Here is an 18847-nt window from a genome sequence, read left to right as displayed (position 1 = left end):
TTAATGGTACTATAACCAGGAAGATTCAAAGCAAACCAGTTATTTTTGCCACCAATTAGATAACTATTATGTTTCTAAAAAAAAGTATCTAGGATACACTGGAGTAGCCTATGCTTATTTATTATATGGTATTGTGCAAACTTACAGATATTTTTCAGTAATCCTATGTTTTTCCAAAGTTGTTTCCTAGGGCACTGATCATTAAGAATATTTGTTAGGGTTCCAAACACTAATGTCTACTCTGAGAATATGTGGGATGACACCCCTCTCCTTAATGTAGCAAGTTACATCCTAAGAAATAATACAGGGCAGGGCTGGAGGAACTAGCTGAAGATCTGAGGATCTGAGGGATATTAAGGAGATTGACATACACAGGGGCTTTAAACTTTTTTTTTTTTTTAATTTTTCAGGAGAAACATTGTAGGAAAGAAAAAAGTGCTTCATAAACTAGGGTATGTTTAAAAGCCCTTGCTGTCCTAGACAAATGTCCAAAAACAGTTTTACTTCAGGAAAACACCTCTAAGGGCCAAGGTAAGCTTTGGCTAATTGATTGGTAGCATTTGTTTGGCTCTGGAGGTTTCCATGGAAACAGCCTGAGAGACAGAAAAGGCAGCATTATCATCTTTATCCATAATGCCATCTGATAAAGCTGCACATTGATTCATTCATGCTGTCCAGAGCAGATATATTACTTTGGTTAAGTCTGGACAAAGGGAGGCATGGGTTCTACAGGTCACACTTTACATTTCCTGTCTTTTTGTTTGAAACCTTAAATTAAAATCTCGATAAAACCCTGTTTGAACATTTCCCTCAGAAGCTTCTAGTTCAAGGAATGCTTCAATAACCAGAAACCAAATGAAGAAATGTGAAGCATCAAATGGAGCTCCACTACTAAGTTCTTAAAATTATTCGGCACCAAGCTTCCTGGAGCTGAAGAAATTATTCTGCAGAGTATTTACAATTCCATTATATCAGATCTTAGCCAGGCAAGAAATGCCATGTTCAGTGTTTATTGTACACAGTTGAACCAGGTGGCGTCGTTCATCATTTCTCTCCCTCTGTCTAGATTCTCTCTCTGTCTTAATACAGTAACACACCAAACACAATTTTCTAATCTTATTTCAGGTAAATGCTTCTTAGAAAGGCCACAAAAGCAGACCTAGCTCAAAATTACACATCTGAAATACACAAAAACATCAACAATAAAATATATACAAATAAGTAAAATAACGAGGCATGCAACCGTTAGCACCATATTTAAGACCACAGAGTGCAGGAGTGTTGACAGAGGTCTAAAGAGGAATATAAGTTCTAGAATAGTATCCCAAAGATAGAACCTACTTCTTGAGTCCAATACTTTTAAAAAGGGAAAGCCTGAGAAATTCTCAACAGAAATATAAAAATTCATGATTTAACAGAGACAATGTGGTATTATTCTTATTTTAAAAGCAGTGAAAACATTATTCTTTAGGAAAAGACTGCTCATTTTGGGAGACCAGTTGGGAAACCACTGCCAGCCTCCATGAACTAAATGTCGTCTCAGTAAGTTAAAAAGACATGATATGGCCACAAGAAGGACCAATTTACTCGTGGCAAGCAGTTTGCTAAAGAGCAGTTAGCTCCCCAATATCTGTACAACAGTCCACGTGATACATTAAAAAGATTCAATCTGGCACATACAATTGTACATCCACAAGGCAGAACAGTTGAAAAATGTCCACACTTCTGTGTACTATGGGATCAGTGTAGAAATCTAGAGCATAAACTCTCAGCTTGGTCCTTTCCAAAAGAAAAGGTGGTGGTGGGGAGGACTAAAAGTCTAGGGAAAGGTTTATCTAGTGATGTAGTGAAGATTTTTATGATTTAAAGGTGCTCTTATCTATTGCAAATCCCTCATCTTACTGATGGGAATTGAGAACTCAAGTGTCACATCTGCCAATGGAAGAGGAGCCATGGGACAGTTAGTTCAGTCTTTTTCCATTATACTTATCTCTCAGGCTCCTTTAAATCTTAACATGCATCATCTAATTAAGCTCAAGGAAAAATAACTGAGATATATCAGATAGGAAAATGCTGCATTTTTTGCAAAGATTTTGGCAATTCATGTTCTGATGTGCTTAATATAAAGGAAAAATCCCAGTCATCTTTTGGTTAAAATGTTATTTCCTCCAAGAAACAGGTCCTCTCCTGAGAGAAGTTTTGTAGGTACTGGGACAGTTCATAGCTGACAGTTTTCATATGCCCCATCTTTGTAGTTAGAGCTGGATTCTGCAGATCCTGTATCATCAGGTGGGATGAAATGATTGCTGTCTTGAGAATCTGTATCAATACTTTTGGTCTCTGACTGAAGGTGGACAGAAACCTGAACTGCTATCTCTTGGCCTTGCTCATTCAGAGAGCCATCATCTGAATCTCCTCCTGGTGAGTTGCTCCGCCCCATCTCTGGGTTAATGACATAGATGCCACCTTGAGCATCCAAGGCAGGTCTCTCTTTAATTCTTTCTCCCATGTCGTCAGGGTCATCCACTCTTACAGCCTCAAACATCTCTTCAACAAAGGCCCGACAGTTTAGAATAAGGGGTGGAAGAGGAACACTTCTTGCTAGTTCCTCAATGTAACGAGCAAACTCCATGGTCTTAAACTGAGTGACTTTGGCGAGTTCGAGAGTCTTGGCTGAGGTGATGATGGGGATGCGTTTTGCAATCTCAAAGGCCTTCTGCAATTTCTCAGCCCCTTCAGTTCTGAAGAACTCATTGATGGCCTTCTCAGTCTTGCGGAGATGGCTGCTCATCATGCACAGCCGTGTAACATTCAAGATGAGAGTGATTGTAAAGGCAATCAGGCACACAATCATGTAGTAGATACTCATGTCTCCCGAGGTGAAGATAACGCGTAGGGTGACAGAATAGGAGGCACGAACCGGAGAGGTGACAAAGCATGTGTAGAGCCCACGGTCATCAAAGGCTACATTGGTGATATTTAGGAAGTTATCAGAAACCAACCATTTTCCACCTGATAATTCAACAGAAATAAAAGCAATTACAGCACAATAAATATTATTACTAAATAAACCAACTGCCTTATCAATATTCTACCACTTCAAGAAAGTACTTAACTGTGAGATTTTGCTGTTTGTTTAAACCATGTAAAAAAAGGGCAGACTATTATATCCAGAGCCAGAATTTAATCTGGAACTTCAAAAAAGAAATCCAGATTTTCTCTTCCAATGCTAATGACTACTGCCATCATTTCCTTTTCACTGCTTGCCATAAAATATCTTTGAGGCAGACAGGTGTGTCCAAATAGTACTAAATGACTACTCGTTAAAAAGATGTTTATATGTAACATGTCTATACCACAATCACTGTCTATAAACTTTTTTAATACTTTCTATATTCTAGAAGGATATGCCTCAGAAACATAAAACAATGGTTATCTTCAGGATAGTGGGTTATAGATAATTTTTATTCTTTTTCTTTTTTGTTTTTTTTTTTCAGTACTGGGGATTAACCTCAGGGCCTCACATATGTTAGGCAAGCATGCTATGATTGAACTATATTTCCATATCTTTTTAAAATTCTGATACAGGATCTTGCTAAGTTTCCCAGGTTGGCTTCAAATTTGTGATCTTCCTGCCTCAGTCCCCTAAGTAACTGGGATTATAGTGTACCACCATGCCTGGCTATTTTCTTCTCTTTATTTAACTGTGTTTGTTCATAATGAACTTATACGACAAAACACAAAAGTTATATTTTTTAAAAAGTCTAGCAATTTAATGCATTTATTCAATTGCTAACTGGCTAGTCTGGCAAACCTTGCACATGTTAACTTGCTTTCTTAGGAAAGGCTTGTTGATGACATCTTGATTTTCTGGCAAAAGGAACTAAAGCACAAGCCAAGAGATATATCTCACAAGACAGGGTAAATGAGCAGCTTGGCAAGGAGAATCAAGCTGCCCTTAGAATGCGTATGCTTCTATTTAAAACCTACAACATGCTGCCTCTGGTCCATGCATGAAGATATATTCCTTTAGGGAATGTGTATGCAAAGAATAAAAGTGCACAAGTAAACAAACCATACTGAGCACTTGCACTGATTCAACATCCTTTAATAACATGGCTTACCTCAAATATAAGATGGATGGACTAACTGGGATTGTGTGTGTGTCCCAATGACTACAGGTGGTGTCCTGGGGAGACTGGGTGAGTGTATGTTAAGTATCACCTGATTAACATTCAAAACTGCTTTCATCCCTGAGTTTCTATGGTTCTGGATTAAAATAATCCACTAAAATAGTAGCAAATAAATTAGTAAGCACTTTGGATTGTGACCCTTTTTATCATCATTAAAACTGATTTCAATTCTACAGCTATATTTATTTTTAGGAGTCATTACTTCACTAATGTAAAAGAAGAAAATATGTAGCTAGGAGCTTTGCCATTATTCCAAAGCTTCTGTTCTATGCACTTGGAGCTATGAAAAGGACACCCTTTGAATCCAAGGTGTGATGAACTACACAGACTCCATTAATCAACCAATGCACTACGAACACAATCTAAACTCTCTAGCTCACTTGCTGATAATAGCTCAAGATTTATGAACCTTATATTAGACTGACATGCTCTTTAAACTCCTCTCACTTGAGATTCATAAAATTTAATACAATTTTCCAGAGCTGCTACTGAAAGCATCAATGATAGATGTTAGTAGTCATCAAAGTAAAGGGAAAATAGGAAAATGAAACTGCGATTCCACTTGGCTGGTTTTGTCCTAACCTAAGGCTTTGTTTATGCAGTCAGTCTGTAATGATCACACTGAATAATTCAAACTCAGATGTGTTTGTTCAGGACAGCCCAGAGGAGAAGAGTCTAGTTCAGTGGGTCCAAATAGAGAAACCTAAATCACATTAAAAAAAAACATTCTGATTTAATAGGTCTATATTTTTAATAAGCTGATTAAAAATACTCTGTTCTTTCTAACGATATAAACTCTTTAATTCCTTGGTGATCAGTTATTTTATCTGCAGTAGGTTAAGATGTCTAGTATATATATACACTACATATACTCTTCATCTTTTTTTTTTGGGGGCAATGCTTGTGCACAAAGAGCAAAATTAAGTAAAAACATATTAAAAAGCAGAATTAAGTTTAATTATCATTTGTTTGTGTGATTTTTAAGACTGAGGAAACTCAGGTAAATTAAGGTATTGAATAGGAAAAAAAAATAAAGTGAGAAAGAGAAAGAACTGTTAAGGCTTATAGATTTTCACAGTATCCTTCTAATTCTCAGAGGTACTCCAAGTTTTATGCACAGATGAATACAGTAGGTCTCTAGTATCCATACATTCTTGGATTCAACCAACTGCAAAGTGAAAATAATTGGGGGAAAATTATATCTGTACTGATTTTCTTCTTGCCATTTCATAAACAACTACTTTCATAGCAATTGCATTGTATTACTTATTATAAGTAATCTAGAAATGATTAAAGTATATGTGTAGGTTATATGAAAATACTAGCCTTTGTAGTTAAGGAATTTGACCATCTGCAGATTTTGTTACTTGTGGGGATTCCTGGATCCAATGCCCTGGGAAACCTAGGGATGACTTAATTCATTTAAAAAACATGCTGGATTTCCTCTAATATTTATAGTAACTCATTCTGGAACAAGAAATTTTTGTTTTTATAGGTCTAGTCAAAATCCTTCCTGAGGTATTCACATGGGGCTACTTCACTGGTCTAGTCACAATGAAGTGTAGGCAAATGGTACCCCTGGAGTTGTACATATACAACTACACAGTTGTAAGTAGCAGTACTCATGTCATCTATTGTCAATGAAGGAAACCAGCTCACCAAGAGGAAGGAAAAGAGCTCATGGCAATCATGTGTACACCTTTTAAATTTATAACTATTCTTTGCATTTTTATTCTTCTGGTTAAATAATTATAATTATTTATTTATTTATTTATTTTTGTACTGGAGATTGAGCCCAGGGGTGCTTTAAAGTGAGTTACATTCCCAGTCTTTTCTATTTTTTGAGACAGGGTCTTGTTATATTGCTGAGCCTGGCTTCAAACTTGAGATCCTCCTACCTCAGCTTCCCAAAGTGCTGGGGTAACAGGTGTGGACCACTGTCCCTGGCACTTTGCTCCTTTTGATAGGCATAACAGTCTAGGCTTTTCGAAAATTGTAAGCTATTCACCCTCATATCTCATCTTTGATATTTCTTGTTAAATATGTCATGAAATCAGGAAGAATGGATAGGAAACAAGTAATTGGATTAAATTACAGCTCGACACAATTACCTCTGCCTCTGTCATCCAGTTGTTGTCCTTTTGAGTTGTACCAACGGACATCTTCATAGTGATCAGCTGTGAGAAGACATTTAATTGAAATGCTAGTTCCCTCTTTGGCTATGATGACATCATCACCTGAGTGGGAACCTGCTGTGAGTTCAAAGGTTGGGAGAAATGATGCATTGGAAGTACTCTGATTTGCTCCCAGAGGGGCCATTTGGTTGAAGTCCACATCTTCCACAACAAGAGCAGCTGGCACAATAACAATCACCACTAAAGTGAATAAGCAACAATGTGGATTCATGGGAAAATGAAAGAAAATCTTGTTTAGACACGGAAAACTCAAAAGTTGCTATGCTATAACAAGAGCACAGTGGGTGATTTATTGCTTGGTAGAAAAGTTTTCCAAAAAAGTGGTAGATCCCAGTATATTTTGAAGTCTTCAAGATTAAAAAGATGTGAGTGGAGATCAACCTAAAAGAAAGACAAATATAAAGTTTAACCAACTGAGACTCATAATGGGGTGAAGCTCGGTATGTTCCCGAAATGAATAGACATGAAATTGATTAAAATAATTGCTGCTGACATCAGGGAGTGATTAGAGAAAACTGCCTAAAAATCTCACACAGAGATGGTAGAAAATGCACTGAAAGAGCAGACCAAGATTCCGGTCCTAGCTTTGCTTACTAACTAGCTGTACGACCTTGGCAAGCAGCATTCTCTCTGGGATTCTGTTTTCTCATCTGTCAAATGAGGGAGTGCATAAGATAATCTCTAAGGACTCTTCCAGTTCTGAAATGCTATGATTCTATTTCACTTTGACAAATCCTAGGCAACAGGGAGACAATGAAGGCTAAAATATTTAGCTTAATGATCCTTTATTTCAACCTGTACCACTGCCATCTGTTGTTATATCAATAATGTAAATCAAATGGTACATCATAATCATAACACAGGGCTCCAAATTTGTGTAATTCAAGTACATACATATATTAAATATAAATAATGCAGAAATACTTGAGGTAGTTTTTTGGTCTTCATATTTGAAAGAAAACTGCATTAACTGCATATACATAAATCTCAGAGGTATGGATCTCTGAGGCTATAGAACCTCTCTCTTGGGCAAAAATGCTACATGAAAGAATTTTCCTTTAATAGTTTCCTCAATATTAAGAGACAAAATACAGTGTATTAAGTAGTTTGTAAGAATACCAAATTTCTAGCTCAAACTCTAGTAAAATTAGCTAAGGGGAGAACTGACATTTTAAATGTGTGGTTGGTAGAAATGAATTAAAAAACTCCAGGGGAAAAATATTAGACAAATTAAAAGAAGAGCAAAATATCATGAATAAAAAGCAAAACAAAAGCTCAGTTTAAGAGTTTTAGTATTTATAATTATCTTCCTGCTAATTTGATTCCGCTTTTAAATTACTGACTCTCAAGGAAAAATTTCAATTTATACTTCTATAAAATACAGATGAAATGCCTAGTTTTATTTCTTATAAAGGCTCAAGATAATTAGTTTTAGAAATGACATTTACTCTCCTTTATACTCACATGAAGACTGCTTGATCACAGAACATAAAAAGCAATGGATCATTGTATTTTGCCAATAAACTCCTCAAAGTCTGAATTACAAGAAGTTGTAAATGACATTTAATTTTTTATGAGCCCTTGAAAGAATGGTCGAATAATGACTACAAATAATCTTCCAAATCTTTAAAATTTAAGGATGGATTATTTAGAATAAAACAAAAAATTTCAGACTTTAGCTCTACATGATAGATTAAACATACGTGTTTATTTCCACTTCATTTTAAAACCCCACTAAATGACAGTGAAGGAAACAAAGACTTGGGTATTGGAGGGGGCCTAGTAGGTGATTTTATCTAATCTATAAACTTCACAGTGACTTGCTCCTTAAGATTAAGTTAGAAGTTAGTAGGAGAATCCAGATGAGCACCTGGTATTTTCTTTTTAGGAAGGGAGATGGGCAGAAACAATGGAAATAACATTTCTTGACAGATGGCCACAAGTCAGGCACTGTGCTAGGGACGTGACAAGCAAGCTCCCAAGTTCTTTCTCATCACAAAATATACAATACCCAGTGGGCATGATTTTGCCTCTTATTCTAGAGTAGTGATTCTCAATAGCAATAGGCTATGTGATTGTGCTAAAAAAGTGCTTGAGGCTCTCCTGGGACTTTGATAAGAAGTTCCTGTGGTTCAAGACAGGATTTTAAAAAATTAATTTTCTCCCTCTACTGTTTTTGCTACATCTGGGTGGGTACCAAATCATTACTAATCATGCCTTTTCTTTAAATCAACATTATTTTATGATCATACATTTTTTAAAAAAGGAAATTCTATATCATTTTTGTGGATAAGAGTAACTCTACAAACAAGCACAAGGAAAGCAAATAGTGTTATCACCTCAAAAGATACTTCCTGAGCTGGAAGCGTGCCTTCTTTGTAGGGACACCAAAACCAAAACCAAACAGAACAAAAATTCTAAGACCACCTCATTCCTTATCCTGTCATCTTCTTCCTCCCTACCTTTCCCCACCACTCAGTATTAGACTAGAGAAATATCAGTAACATCTTGGTGAGCACCTACTACGTGCCACTCTATTATCCTACAGACATCATCTCTGCCTTCACAAAGCGCAGTCTGGAAGTGGATATAGACACTAACTAAATATATACAAAACATGCTTAAGGCTACCCAAAGGGAAATACAGACACTACAGGAGGACCTAACGTGAAGGGAAACCTCATTGCAGGAAGCCTCGCTGAGAAAGTGAGGTGTACAACAGGACCTGAGAGATACAGAGAAATCAAGACTGGAAGTGCTTCAGATTGAGGGCCAGGGCACAGGGAAAAAGCAGAGGGGTCAGTGGTCGGGCGCATTCAGGAAGAAGAGCTACGAGTTGTGGTGGAGACAGGCAGATCTCATTACCCACCTTTCAGGTGGCCAGAGAATGCTGGGCTTGGAACCTGATTCTGGAGGGGAATGTACTGGGCTAACGGTGAAGTAAGAGTTGGATTTTAGGAACTATAATGACTGAAGTGAATAAAGGAGCATCTTGTCCAAGATGAAGAGGTCAAAGAACTGAGTGTTCAGAAGTGGGGGAGCTCACCGTGGGGATGATTATGTACCCTCACAATCAAGGCAGCTAGTGTAGAAGAAACTGAAGTAAAGGACATGGACTCCTTGCTGTGAGATTCAGGAGCACTGGGAGGATGAAGAGCCTCTGCACAGGGTTACTGGGCAAGCAGTGTCCTCACAAACAGAATGCTTGGCACAGCATTTCCGCTGCAGACTCTCTTCAAGCAGTGATATAGAAGATCCTTCAGAAGCTGGCTGTTCTTTCCACGTGGAGCCACACAGCACACCCAACCCCTGGAGCATGCCACACCCACAGTACTCGCCTCGCACTGGTATACGCTGCTCTGTACTGCTAGGCAGCTTACCCATCTCACCCCTGAGCCTCTTAAACACAGGGACTATATATTTTTTACTACTATGTCTCATAATGGCACATGCTCAATAAACATTTATTGATGGATATTAGTTTAAATTTGATAAAGTATGTGATAGATTTTTATAAACTGAATATTTTTGTGCAACAGAGATCATAATCACTCAAATTGACATATTTTACTAGCACCTATTATATTCCCTGGGACAAAAACAGCAAATGTCAACAACTTTCAAAGGACCTCAAAGGTGCCTACTTACAAGCTTTCTTCAAACTGACTCCCAAACCCTAAAGTCTTCATTTATTATCCTGTCCTAGAAGATAAGATTATGGTGGGAATAAAAGATCACTAGTTCAGAGTTTCCAAACCAAGATGAATATCACAGTTACCTAGAGAGTTTGTTAAAAACAAAGGATTCTGAGTCTCACTACAGACCTACTGAGTAAGAACCTCTGGGACTGGGTCTTAGAATTTGTTGTTTTTCAATTAGATCCCTGGGTAATTCTGAATGAGTGGGTCCATGGACTGGTATGGCATCCAAGGGCAACTACAATATTTCCTATTTGAAACCCTGACTAATGGTGCTCCAGATTGTTTGAACATGCTGGTAAGAGAGAACTAATCAGTCACACTTCATTCTGAATTTAATTACTAAGGAATGGTGCAACTCAAAGTCTCTGATAAAGGCAGGGTAGCACAGAGGTTCAGAGCAGATTCTGAGGCCAGATTTTCCAGAATTGAATCCTGGCTCTCACTCTAACCAGCTTTGTAACTTTCATATATGGTTTAATCCCTGTGCTTTCATCTTTAAAGTGTAAAAATAATAGTACTTCTTTTCATAGGATATTGTGAAATCTAAATGAAGTTTATATATAAATGTAGTAATTGTAACTACTGAATATGCTCTGGTTATTATTGTCTTGTTCAGATATTGTGTTAAAATATACACCTGTTAGTTATACTTGTAAAGCACTTTCACTCAGGATACCACGTAACCATTTAAATATCTTGTGTGTGTGGGGGAACACTATCATGCAATTTCATTTTTTAACTTTAAATTTCATATTTTTTCCTTTTCTCAATGCAAATAAGTTTTCTGCAATAACATGGCACAAACAGGCATTATAAACTGAGTTTGGGTCTCAACCGTGATGTTACATTAATTTTTATGTGTCCTGTGTTTGTGGTACAGAACATTCCTTGTGATCTACCCAGGCTATGGCTTCCTTTTGTGAGTCCTGCTTCTCTCTTTGGGGGTTAGGGTCATTTGAGGAAGAGGAGGAACACAAGGGGCTAAGGCAGTCACATCTGGATCACATACACAAGGAGAAGCCTAGGGATAGGACAATGGGGATAGCACTGATAGAAGGGAGAGAGTGCTAACAGTGTGGGAGAGAGAGAAGGGCTGCAGGGAAGAGAGATTCACACATGCTGAGCTGGCTCCTGACAGAATTCAACTTCCTGGCTCCAATGATTTAATTTTTTAAAATTATTTTTAAAGAAATAAACATCTTTATTCAATTTTCTTTAAAATAATACACCCTACAAAAATGAAGACTGAGTGTACAAACAAGGAAGCAAATGGGAAAATGGATTAACTTCACCAAAAGTAATTGAAAAGTAACTGTGCATCTGGCTACCAGGCAATCCTTATCAAGGATCTCTAACCATCTCTTCACACACTGGAGTAGTGCAGACAAACTGCCTATGTGGCAATATTTGTCTCTTCCAGAAGTGCAAAGAAACCTACAAGACTGAGTCTAGAAAAACCTTACAAATACCCTGAAACTGCTCTTAGGCTAAAGGTGGGCAGAAGCAGCCTGTTATGCTGATTTCATGCCAGGAGAGGAACAGGTGTGATGATAGTCTTATATGTCCTGTCAATACTAGGCACCTCAGGTTCGCACCACAGGCATCCTGAACAAACAGAACTTTTGCTGTTAAGATTCACAACCCATATGCTGTTAAGAGGCTACTGAGCAGGTGGGAGGGAAAAACTGGCAAAGTGTGTGTCCAAGGTGACAGAAACAAAAAGGAAGAGGAAATAAACCATCCTTGGAATCAGGATCCCTTGGCTTATTTCCTCATACAAAATCTCTTTTTACGTGTCAGCTTTAGTAGGTTTCTGTTATTTGCAACAAAAATTACATCAACTATAACCATCCTTTTCCCTGCTCTCTGCAGCAGCACTGATAAAGCTAAACAACTATGACCCTTCTGCTAATTCTAGTTTGACTTAAAAAAAATCAGTTAAATCAGGGACCCATAATGTGCATGTTGGAGTACTAGGTGCCACCAGGATGCTCAGGAATTCACAAACTAGCTTGGGAGGTAAGGGTAGAAATAGCTAACTAGATACAAGGTAGTGTGAGAAGTCCTGAAGAGAAGTGTAATTATGCTGCAACTGCAAGAGAAAGGAGGAATTTATGAATTTTAGGAGTGCAATTCACTTTTAAGTTTGAGACTTCCTATTTTGTATATATATATACATATATAAACACATACATGTAATATATCATGCCTGCTATTCTCAATGCAGCTGAAGCTGAAGAATAAAGAGTTCAAAAAGGAAAATCAAGTGTCACCTTCCTGTGAATAATAAAAAAGGGTATATACTCTGCTCTTGGATGAAGTTACTTGGTAGAATTCTATATTACCTTTCTTCAACATTAATAAGAATGTAACAAATAAGTACAATGCTCAAGCTGAATACAACTCCTTTTTCAACTTTTTGGTATGTAAAATGTTAAGCTTTGCTAGGATCATGAATAATCACAAATGTAGATGAATTTACCCTAGAAAACCATTCTGAAAACTGACTATATTATTCTAAAAAAGTGAAAGAAAAGTGCCTATAGCTGTCATCCCTAACAGATTGCCTTGTTGCTGCTTTTGCCAACTTCTGAGAGAAGAAATATTTCCATTTGGTTCCAATTTTCAACATAAGTAAATAAGGAAGTAATGTGGCTGATTTCCGTTCTAGTGGCTCAATATTAAGTTGGCTGAGGAAACTGTTTGCAGAAATAGTTCTGGGATAACTCAAAAGAGGAAAAATACCGATGCCCAGATGGTATTGTTTTTTGCTCCAATTATACTGGGATATTAATGCTTCATTCCCCATAGTTAAGTGTGCTCCAGGCTGTATTTACAGCTTATCCACTCTTCTCTGCCTGCACTGTCACACTTAGAAAATGGAGGAGTTCCTATAAACTAGCACACAAATTGGCAAAGTGGCATTCTGAATTGGCAAGGAGCACAAAGAACAAATGAAGAGCAGATTGTTAGCACTACTCTATCCTATGCAAAGAACAAACACAAAGTTGTTTTGCTTATACTTGAGCATTGTTATAGAGATGTGTAACGTTTACAAGTTACTAGTATTAAAACAGAAATCACCATTTTGGGGGCCATTTACTTACAAATTTCGAATTCAAATAGGCTTTATGCTTCTAGTAGTTCTCTTGGAGCCATCACACACCTCATAACTGGCCATTTGGGCAGTTTCAGGTCAAACTTCCACATATTTTCTGGCACACTAAAAAACACCTTCTGTACTGACTGTATCTTCTGGATTGATTATATTATTTAGAGTTTTGCTTTCAACCCAGAATTACATCAGTTATACCTGAGATTTTCATCCTTTTTGCCATAAACATTTGCATATTCAGTTCCTAGAGGTAAATGACAGAAATAGAGAGAGGCAGGCTTAGATTTAGGATCTCTCTGCCCCAACTTTTTTTCTTTATAGTCTGAAACATCCTTCAGTATCCTAAACTCAGTGTATCTGAACAGAAATCCTCACTCTTAGCCTTGGATCCACTTTTCTAACATATGCATAGCTTGGATGATAGCACACAATTCTTCCAGTTTCATAATATCAAAATTATAGAAACTAGGCTCAGTGGTTATGAGAACAGGTCTCAGAGTACCTACCCCTGGGTGAATCCATGAGTTTGAAAGGCCTTAATTTTCACAGCTGCTGACTAAGGTTATTACAGGGTAGTTGTATGGTTTAGATAAATGGATGTGACTAAATTATAAATACATGTCCTTATTATTCCACTTCCTAGATGTTTTTCAATTAAGTCCTTCTGTACTTGCCCTAGGTCATAGTCCTTTCATCTCACCTGGGTATCACACTATCTTTTTAATTTCTAAATGAATCTCCATAATTCTAATCTTATCCATCTGATATATTAAAATACTGCCTTTCTCAGATTGGTTCTAAAGATAAATTCAAGCAAATCCAGACAATTTTAAAATCTATTAGAGATTTTTCCTCAGTGTATGAGAAAAGCTAAAATTCCAGTCTGTCATCCATAATTCTCAGGAACAGATTCAGGTGGCACATCAGAAGTGATGGGAAGGAGCCCAACAATGTCCACATGGGTGAAAATTGTTTGTTGCATTAATACATGGATTTAGAAATTAAACAAGGACTTTAGTTGCACCTCTATCACTAATCAGCTCTGATGTTGTCTTGTGGCCTCAGTTTCCTCATCTGGAGGTTGATTATCATTTCTTTCTTTACTCAAATCCTATAATCTTTTCAGCTTTCTTGCCTAGGCAGGAAGTCACAACGATGTTTGGTCTAGTCTTTAAATACTTTTTCACATTAAGTTCTGCTTTTAGTTATTCCTTTTGCTTAAAAACCCTTCTGTCCCTCCCCATTGATATCTTCTTGTGAAAATTCTACTCTCTCTAAAATATGTAATTTTCACCTTACTCAGGAAGCCCTCTCACCTAAACTCTCACTTGCCCTCTTTATTTTGGATGAATTTCTTTTGCTGTCAATTTTCTAGAACATTGAGAGTACCCTACTGGAAGACTTATTGCAGTCTCCCTCTTTAACAGTTTTTTTTTTTTTTAAATCTGTTCAAAAAGACTGTAAGTCTGAAACCTTTCTCAGTCTTCAGCAGAGGGCCATGGCCTGTGTCAAGTGCTCAACATTTTGAGTTCAGATACTCAGCAACTTTGTAGTCAAAAAGGTGTCTGGGGCAAACTTCTTACTAACATCCCAGAGTTTCAGGCTCTGGGAATGTTAATTAACAGATTTGAAGGCAAAGAAACCCAGCCTTTTAAAAAAATATAGTATGCAGAACACTCTAGAGAATATGATTTATAACTGGTTTCTCAAACTGCAACTTTTAGATCAGTTACATCAAATTAATTTGTGGTGCTTGTTTTTACAGATGTGAATTCTTGGCCCTACTCAGACATACTAACTTGATATCTCTAGCTAGGAGGATCTGGAGATAGATATATGTATAAATATATATATACACACACACACACAAACACATATATATATATGTTTTTCTTTTTTTTTTTTTTTTGGCCTGGGGATTGAATCCAGGGCTGTTTAACCACTAAGCCACAATGCCAGCTTTTTAAATTTTGGGACAGGATCTCACAAGTTGCTTAGGGCCTTACTACATTGCTGAGCCTGGTCTCAAACTTGCAATCCTCCTGCCTCAGCCTCCTAAGAAGCTGGGGTTACTGGCAGCACCCATCTTGGACATCTGCATTTTTAACATGCATATAGTTTTAGTGATTTAAAAGTCAATCATATATTCGATTGTCCTATATTTCTTATGACAATATCATAATTTAGCAATCCTTGAAGTATCATGCAGGAACTTCTGGGTGTCCCTGGGACTTTTTTTTGGGGGGCAGGGAGGCATTGAACCCAGGGGTGCTTAACTACTGAGTCACATTCTAAACCCCTTTTTAAAAAACTTTTTTGTTCTGAGACAGGGTCTTGCTAAGTTGCTTAGGGCCTTGCTAAATTTCTGAGGATGGCCTCAAACTTGTGATTCTCCTGTCTCAGCCTCCCCAGTTGCTGGGATCACAGGTGTGTGCCATCATGCCTAGCTGGCTGTCCCTGGAACTTTGTCAAGACAAAGTTGGCCTTTTTCACTTTCATTCTCATAACATGGTGCAATTTTCCAGAGGTTTTGTGATGATTGATACTGAGAGAATGCGGAAGAAATGAGAATCTAGCTATTTCCTACTAAGAGAGACATTAAAGAAATTTGTAAAAATGTGAAACACTGCCATTCTCAATATTTTTGTTTTGGAAAATATCCTTTATAAAAATGCTAGTTATGTTATTATGTAATGGGTTTATTATTTTAAAAGGAAACATTTTTTAAAAGTTGTTTTGATTTCTAGAATGGTAAACATTGATAGCTATAATCCCCGCCCTCCCCCAAAAAACAACTCTTTGAAGTTCTCAGTAAGTTTTAAAAGTGTAAAAGATTCTAAGACCAAAATGTTTGATAACTGCAGTTATAAGTAACAGCAACATTTTTTTTATTAATAATTCTCAATTTATTAAAAAGAGTTCTACAACTTTACAACCAGTGCCAGACTAACACCAATATTTTAAAGATTAATATACTTAAGCCATTTATCAAGATAAGGTAATTCCCAATTCTATTCATTTTGCATTACAACAGAAAAATAAGAGGCAGCTATCCATTTTATACTTATATGGTTTTTGTTTTCCAATTTGGAGCAGGGATTTGTAACAAGCTCCCAGGTGATACTGATGCACCTAAATTTAAAGAACCGTCATCCAAAAGCAAACGAAAATATCTGGACTTTAGGAAGTAGCAATTATTATATCTGGACATTAAGACAATTCTGAAGGCACTAAGTGGAGGTGGAAGACCTGGATTCCTAAAAGCCGAGTCCCCACCCGGTATTCAGTTTTCCACATCTTTGCAATAAAGATGACTTTAATGCATTTCTGGCTCTGTCAATCAGGGTTTCATGCATTCCTACTGCTCAAGGGCAAATGAAGAGCTGCATCTTTCTGATGAGGGTGAGAATAATCTTAAAGACAGAAATCTGAGCATGTCACTCTTCTGCTTAGAAACCTGCAATCGTTTTCCATTGAGTTCCGGACAGAAGTGAATCTTCTTACCCTGGCTCCTAGGCCTTACAAGACTTGGTCGCTAACTCCATGATCTCATCTCCCTCCTCCTCATCCTGCTCGTTCTGCTCCAGGATGTGGCCTTTTTCCTCTTCCGTGACTTGGCTAAGTTTGTCCCATGCACATGGCCCCTGCACTTGCTATTTCCTCTGCTTGGAATGCTCTACCTAGGTCTGCAAGTGGCTTATTACTCCCTCACTTCGTTCCATTCCATCACCTATCTAAATTTCTTTAAAGCACTTACTACCATCTTAGGCAATCTGTTTGCTGACTTGTTTATGCTCTGCTTCTCCCACCAAAATGCCATGGAGCGATTTGACTGCGGGGCTTTTGCTAGTTCACCAGTGGGTCCCCGGCGCCAGGGTAGTGCAGGCAGGTATTTGGCGCTCAGTAAATATTCGGTGGCCGAACTCATGCACCCAGGCCAGGCCTTCAAAAGAAGGGCGAACATCCCCGACTCGGTCACATCGGACCACCACGCACAAGCTACCACCCACGACGCGGCGACCTCAGCACCTCCCTCCAGGCTATCCGGTCCGACCCCTCACTCACCGAACCCGAGCGGAGCTCCTTCCGCCTGAGCGGATAGTGATCCGGAAGTGTTCTCGGGCAGGCGAGCCCGCCTCCGAGCCGAGGGAGTACTTCCGGGGCAGTAGGAGCGGCGAGTTGGCGGCCGTGGCTGCGGTGAGAGTGGCGGCGGGCTGGGCGCGGGGCTTCCCGGGCTGAGGCAGGCAGCCTGGGGTCCTGGGCCTGGTCCCTCTCGGGGGTCGCTGGGGCCGAGGTGGAGGCGGCCCGAGGGCGGGAGGCGGGCGCCTCGCGGCGGGTGCGGGGCCGCGGAATGGCTTGGGTTGGCTGCGTTGGTGGGAGCGCTCCCGTCGGCGTCGGGAAACTTAGGAGCGCAAGTTTACAGAACCTCTCTGGTTTGGGACCTGCTGTTGGATGTGGGAAGAGGGAGAGAGCTTGTCTGTCCATCTAGAGCAGCCACATTAACAACGATAGTAAGGCTGCAAACTACCGAGTCCGCCGCGAATACCGACAGCGGCTGTTAATCTGCGAGCCCGTGGGTGCAGTCGCTGGTCCAGGCCCCTCGCCTGCGTCGTGGAGTCTTTAGAGGAGTGCATAGCCCCGTTTGACAGACGAGGAAACGGAGGTGCAGAGAAGCGAAGTTACCTCTGGACAGGGTTAGAAGAGTCGAACTCAGGAGCCAGGGCTCTTAACTCTTAAGCTTTGCAGCTCTCCATTTCGTTAGCGGAGGTGGGGGCCGCGTATACATGCGAGCACGTATTTCTGTTTCTTAAAAATGTGGATCAACTGTTTAGCTGGGATGTTTCTCTTCCAATTTTGAAAATAACACACTTGTTATTTATACCTGGAAAACCTAGTAAAACATTAAATAGTGTAATTCCGTGTTTATTCTTGTGTGTGTGTGTGTGCGCACGCGAGTGCTTTTCCTGCTAGATTTTGAATCTATTGAGAACCGGATGGTATGGCCATTTAACAATGAGAGTAACAATATAAACAACCATCACCACAAAAACATTATTTTTTGGCTTAGCCTAAATGTCTGACACATTCTACATGTTCATTAAATCTTTGCTGCACAAATGAGAAGCTAGGGATAACCTGCGTTTAATATTTTGCCTTAGTCTTTTGTTACATGAATTATGTTTATGCAATATGTATGTCACTACTTATAATATGCTTTATAATAGTTAATGTGTTGTAACCTGGAGACAGTATAAGGAAAAGATACTAAAAAAGACATTCAGCTGCAAAAACATTGACGTTTGTGCAAGCCCTGAGTTGTCTTTCCTACTAGGCCCCTGAAACAAATGAGGCAGAAACTGCCTTACTTACTTCCAGATAAATTGCCTTCTTTTTCTCCAGAACTTGGTAAATAGTGGGAACCCAAAAGGTGCTTGCAAGTGAGTGAGTGAATGAATATTTCTAAGTTGAATGTCAATTGGTAGTTGTTTCTGGGTTGTTTTTTCTCTATTTTTGGGAAAAAAAAAATATATCTCATACCTGCATATCCTAGGCTCCATGGCATTGATCTACCCTTTCTAGACTTGTACTTCCCTATCGTTCTTAATATATTAACTACTCCAGGTAACTGACTGTATCCCCTGT

At 38.6% G+C, this 18847-nt stretch overlaps 2 protein-coding genes across 2 annotated transcripts in view; one reads left to right on the top strand and one right to left on the bottom strand.

Annotated features, from left to right (window-relative positions):
• Nucleotides 1–348: 348 nt before the first annotated feature.
• Nucleotides 349–17317, bottom strand: Mfap3 (microfibril associated protein 3). Its single transcript, XM_047555514.1, has 3 exons — nt 17270–17317; nt 6305–6769; nt 349–3012 (listed from the first exon to the last, which is right to left on the bottom strand). Exons 2-3 carry the CDS (start codon nt 6597–6599, stop codon nt 2219–2221), a joined length of 1089 nt encoding a protein of 362 aa, XP_047411470.1. The 5' UTR covers nt 6600–6769; nt 17270–17317; the 3' UTR covers nt 349–2218.
• Fam114a2 (family with sequence similarity 114 member A2) overlaps nt 17292–18847 on the top strand; it is a 32532-nt gene continuing 30976 nt past the window's right edge. The window contains exon 1 of the mRNA XM_047555512.1: nt 17292–17401. The gene's annotated coding sequence lies outside the window, so the exon portion shown is untranslated. The remainder of the gene's footprint in view (nt 17402–18847) is intronic.

This window comes from Sciurus carolinensis, chromosome 6 (assembly GCF_902686445.1).
Source record: "Sciurus carolinensis chromosome 6, mSciCar1.2, whole genome shotgun sequence".
Classification (NCBI taxonomy): Eukaryota; Metazoa; Chordata; class Mammalia; order Rodentia; family Sciuridae; genus Sciurus; species Sciurus carolinensis.
The sequence above is the reverse complement of the archived record's forward strand: the minus strand, read 5'-3'. Positions and strand labels throughout refer to the sequence as shown.

What these genes read in the sequence shown, in the direction of transcription:
- Mfap3 (XM_047555514.1), bottom strand. Translation starts at nt 6,599, where the DNA reads ATGAATCCACATTGTTGCTTATTCACTTTAGTGGTGATTGTTATTGTG. An exon ending in ACTGGATGACAGAGGCAGAG is followed by an intron (nt 3,013 to 6,304) that starts GTAATTGTGTCG and finishes TTGAATTATCAG; the next exon opens with GTGGAAAATGGTTGGTTTCT.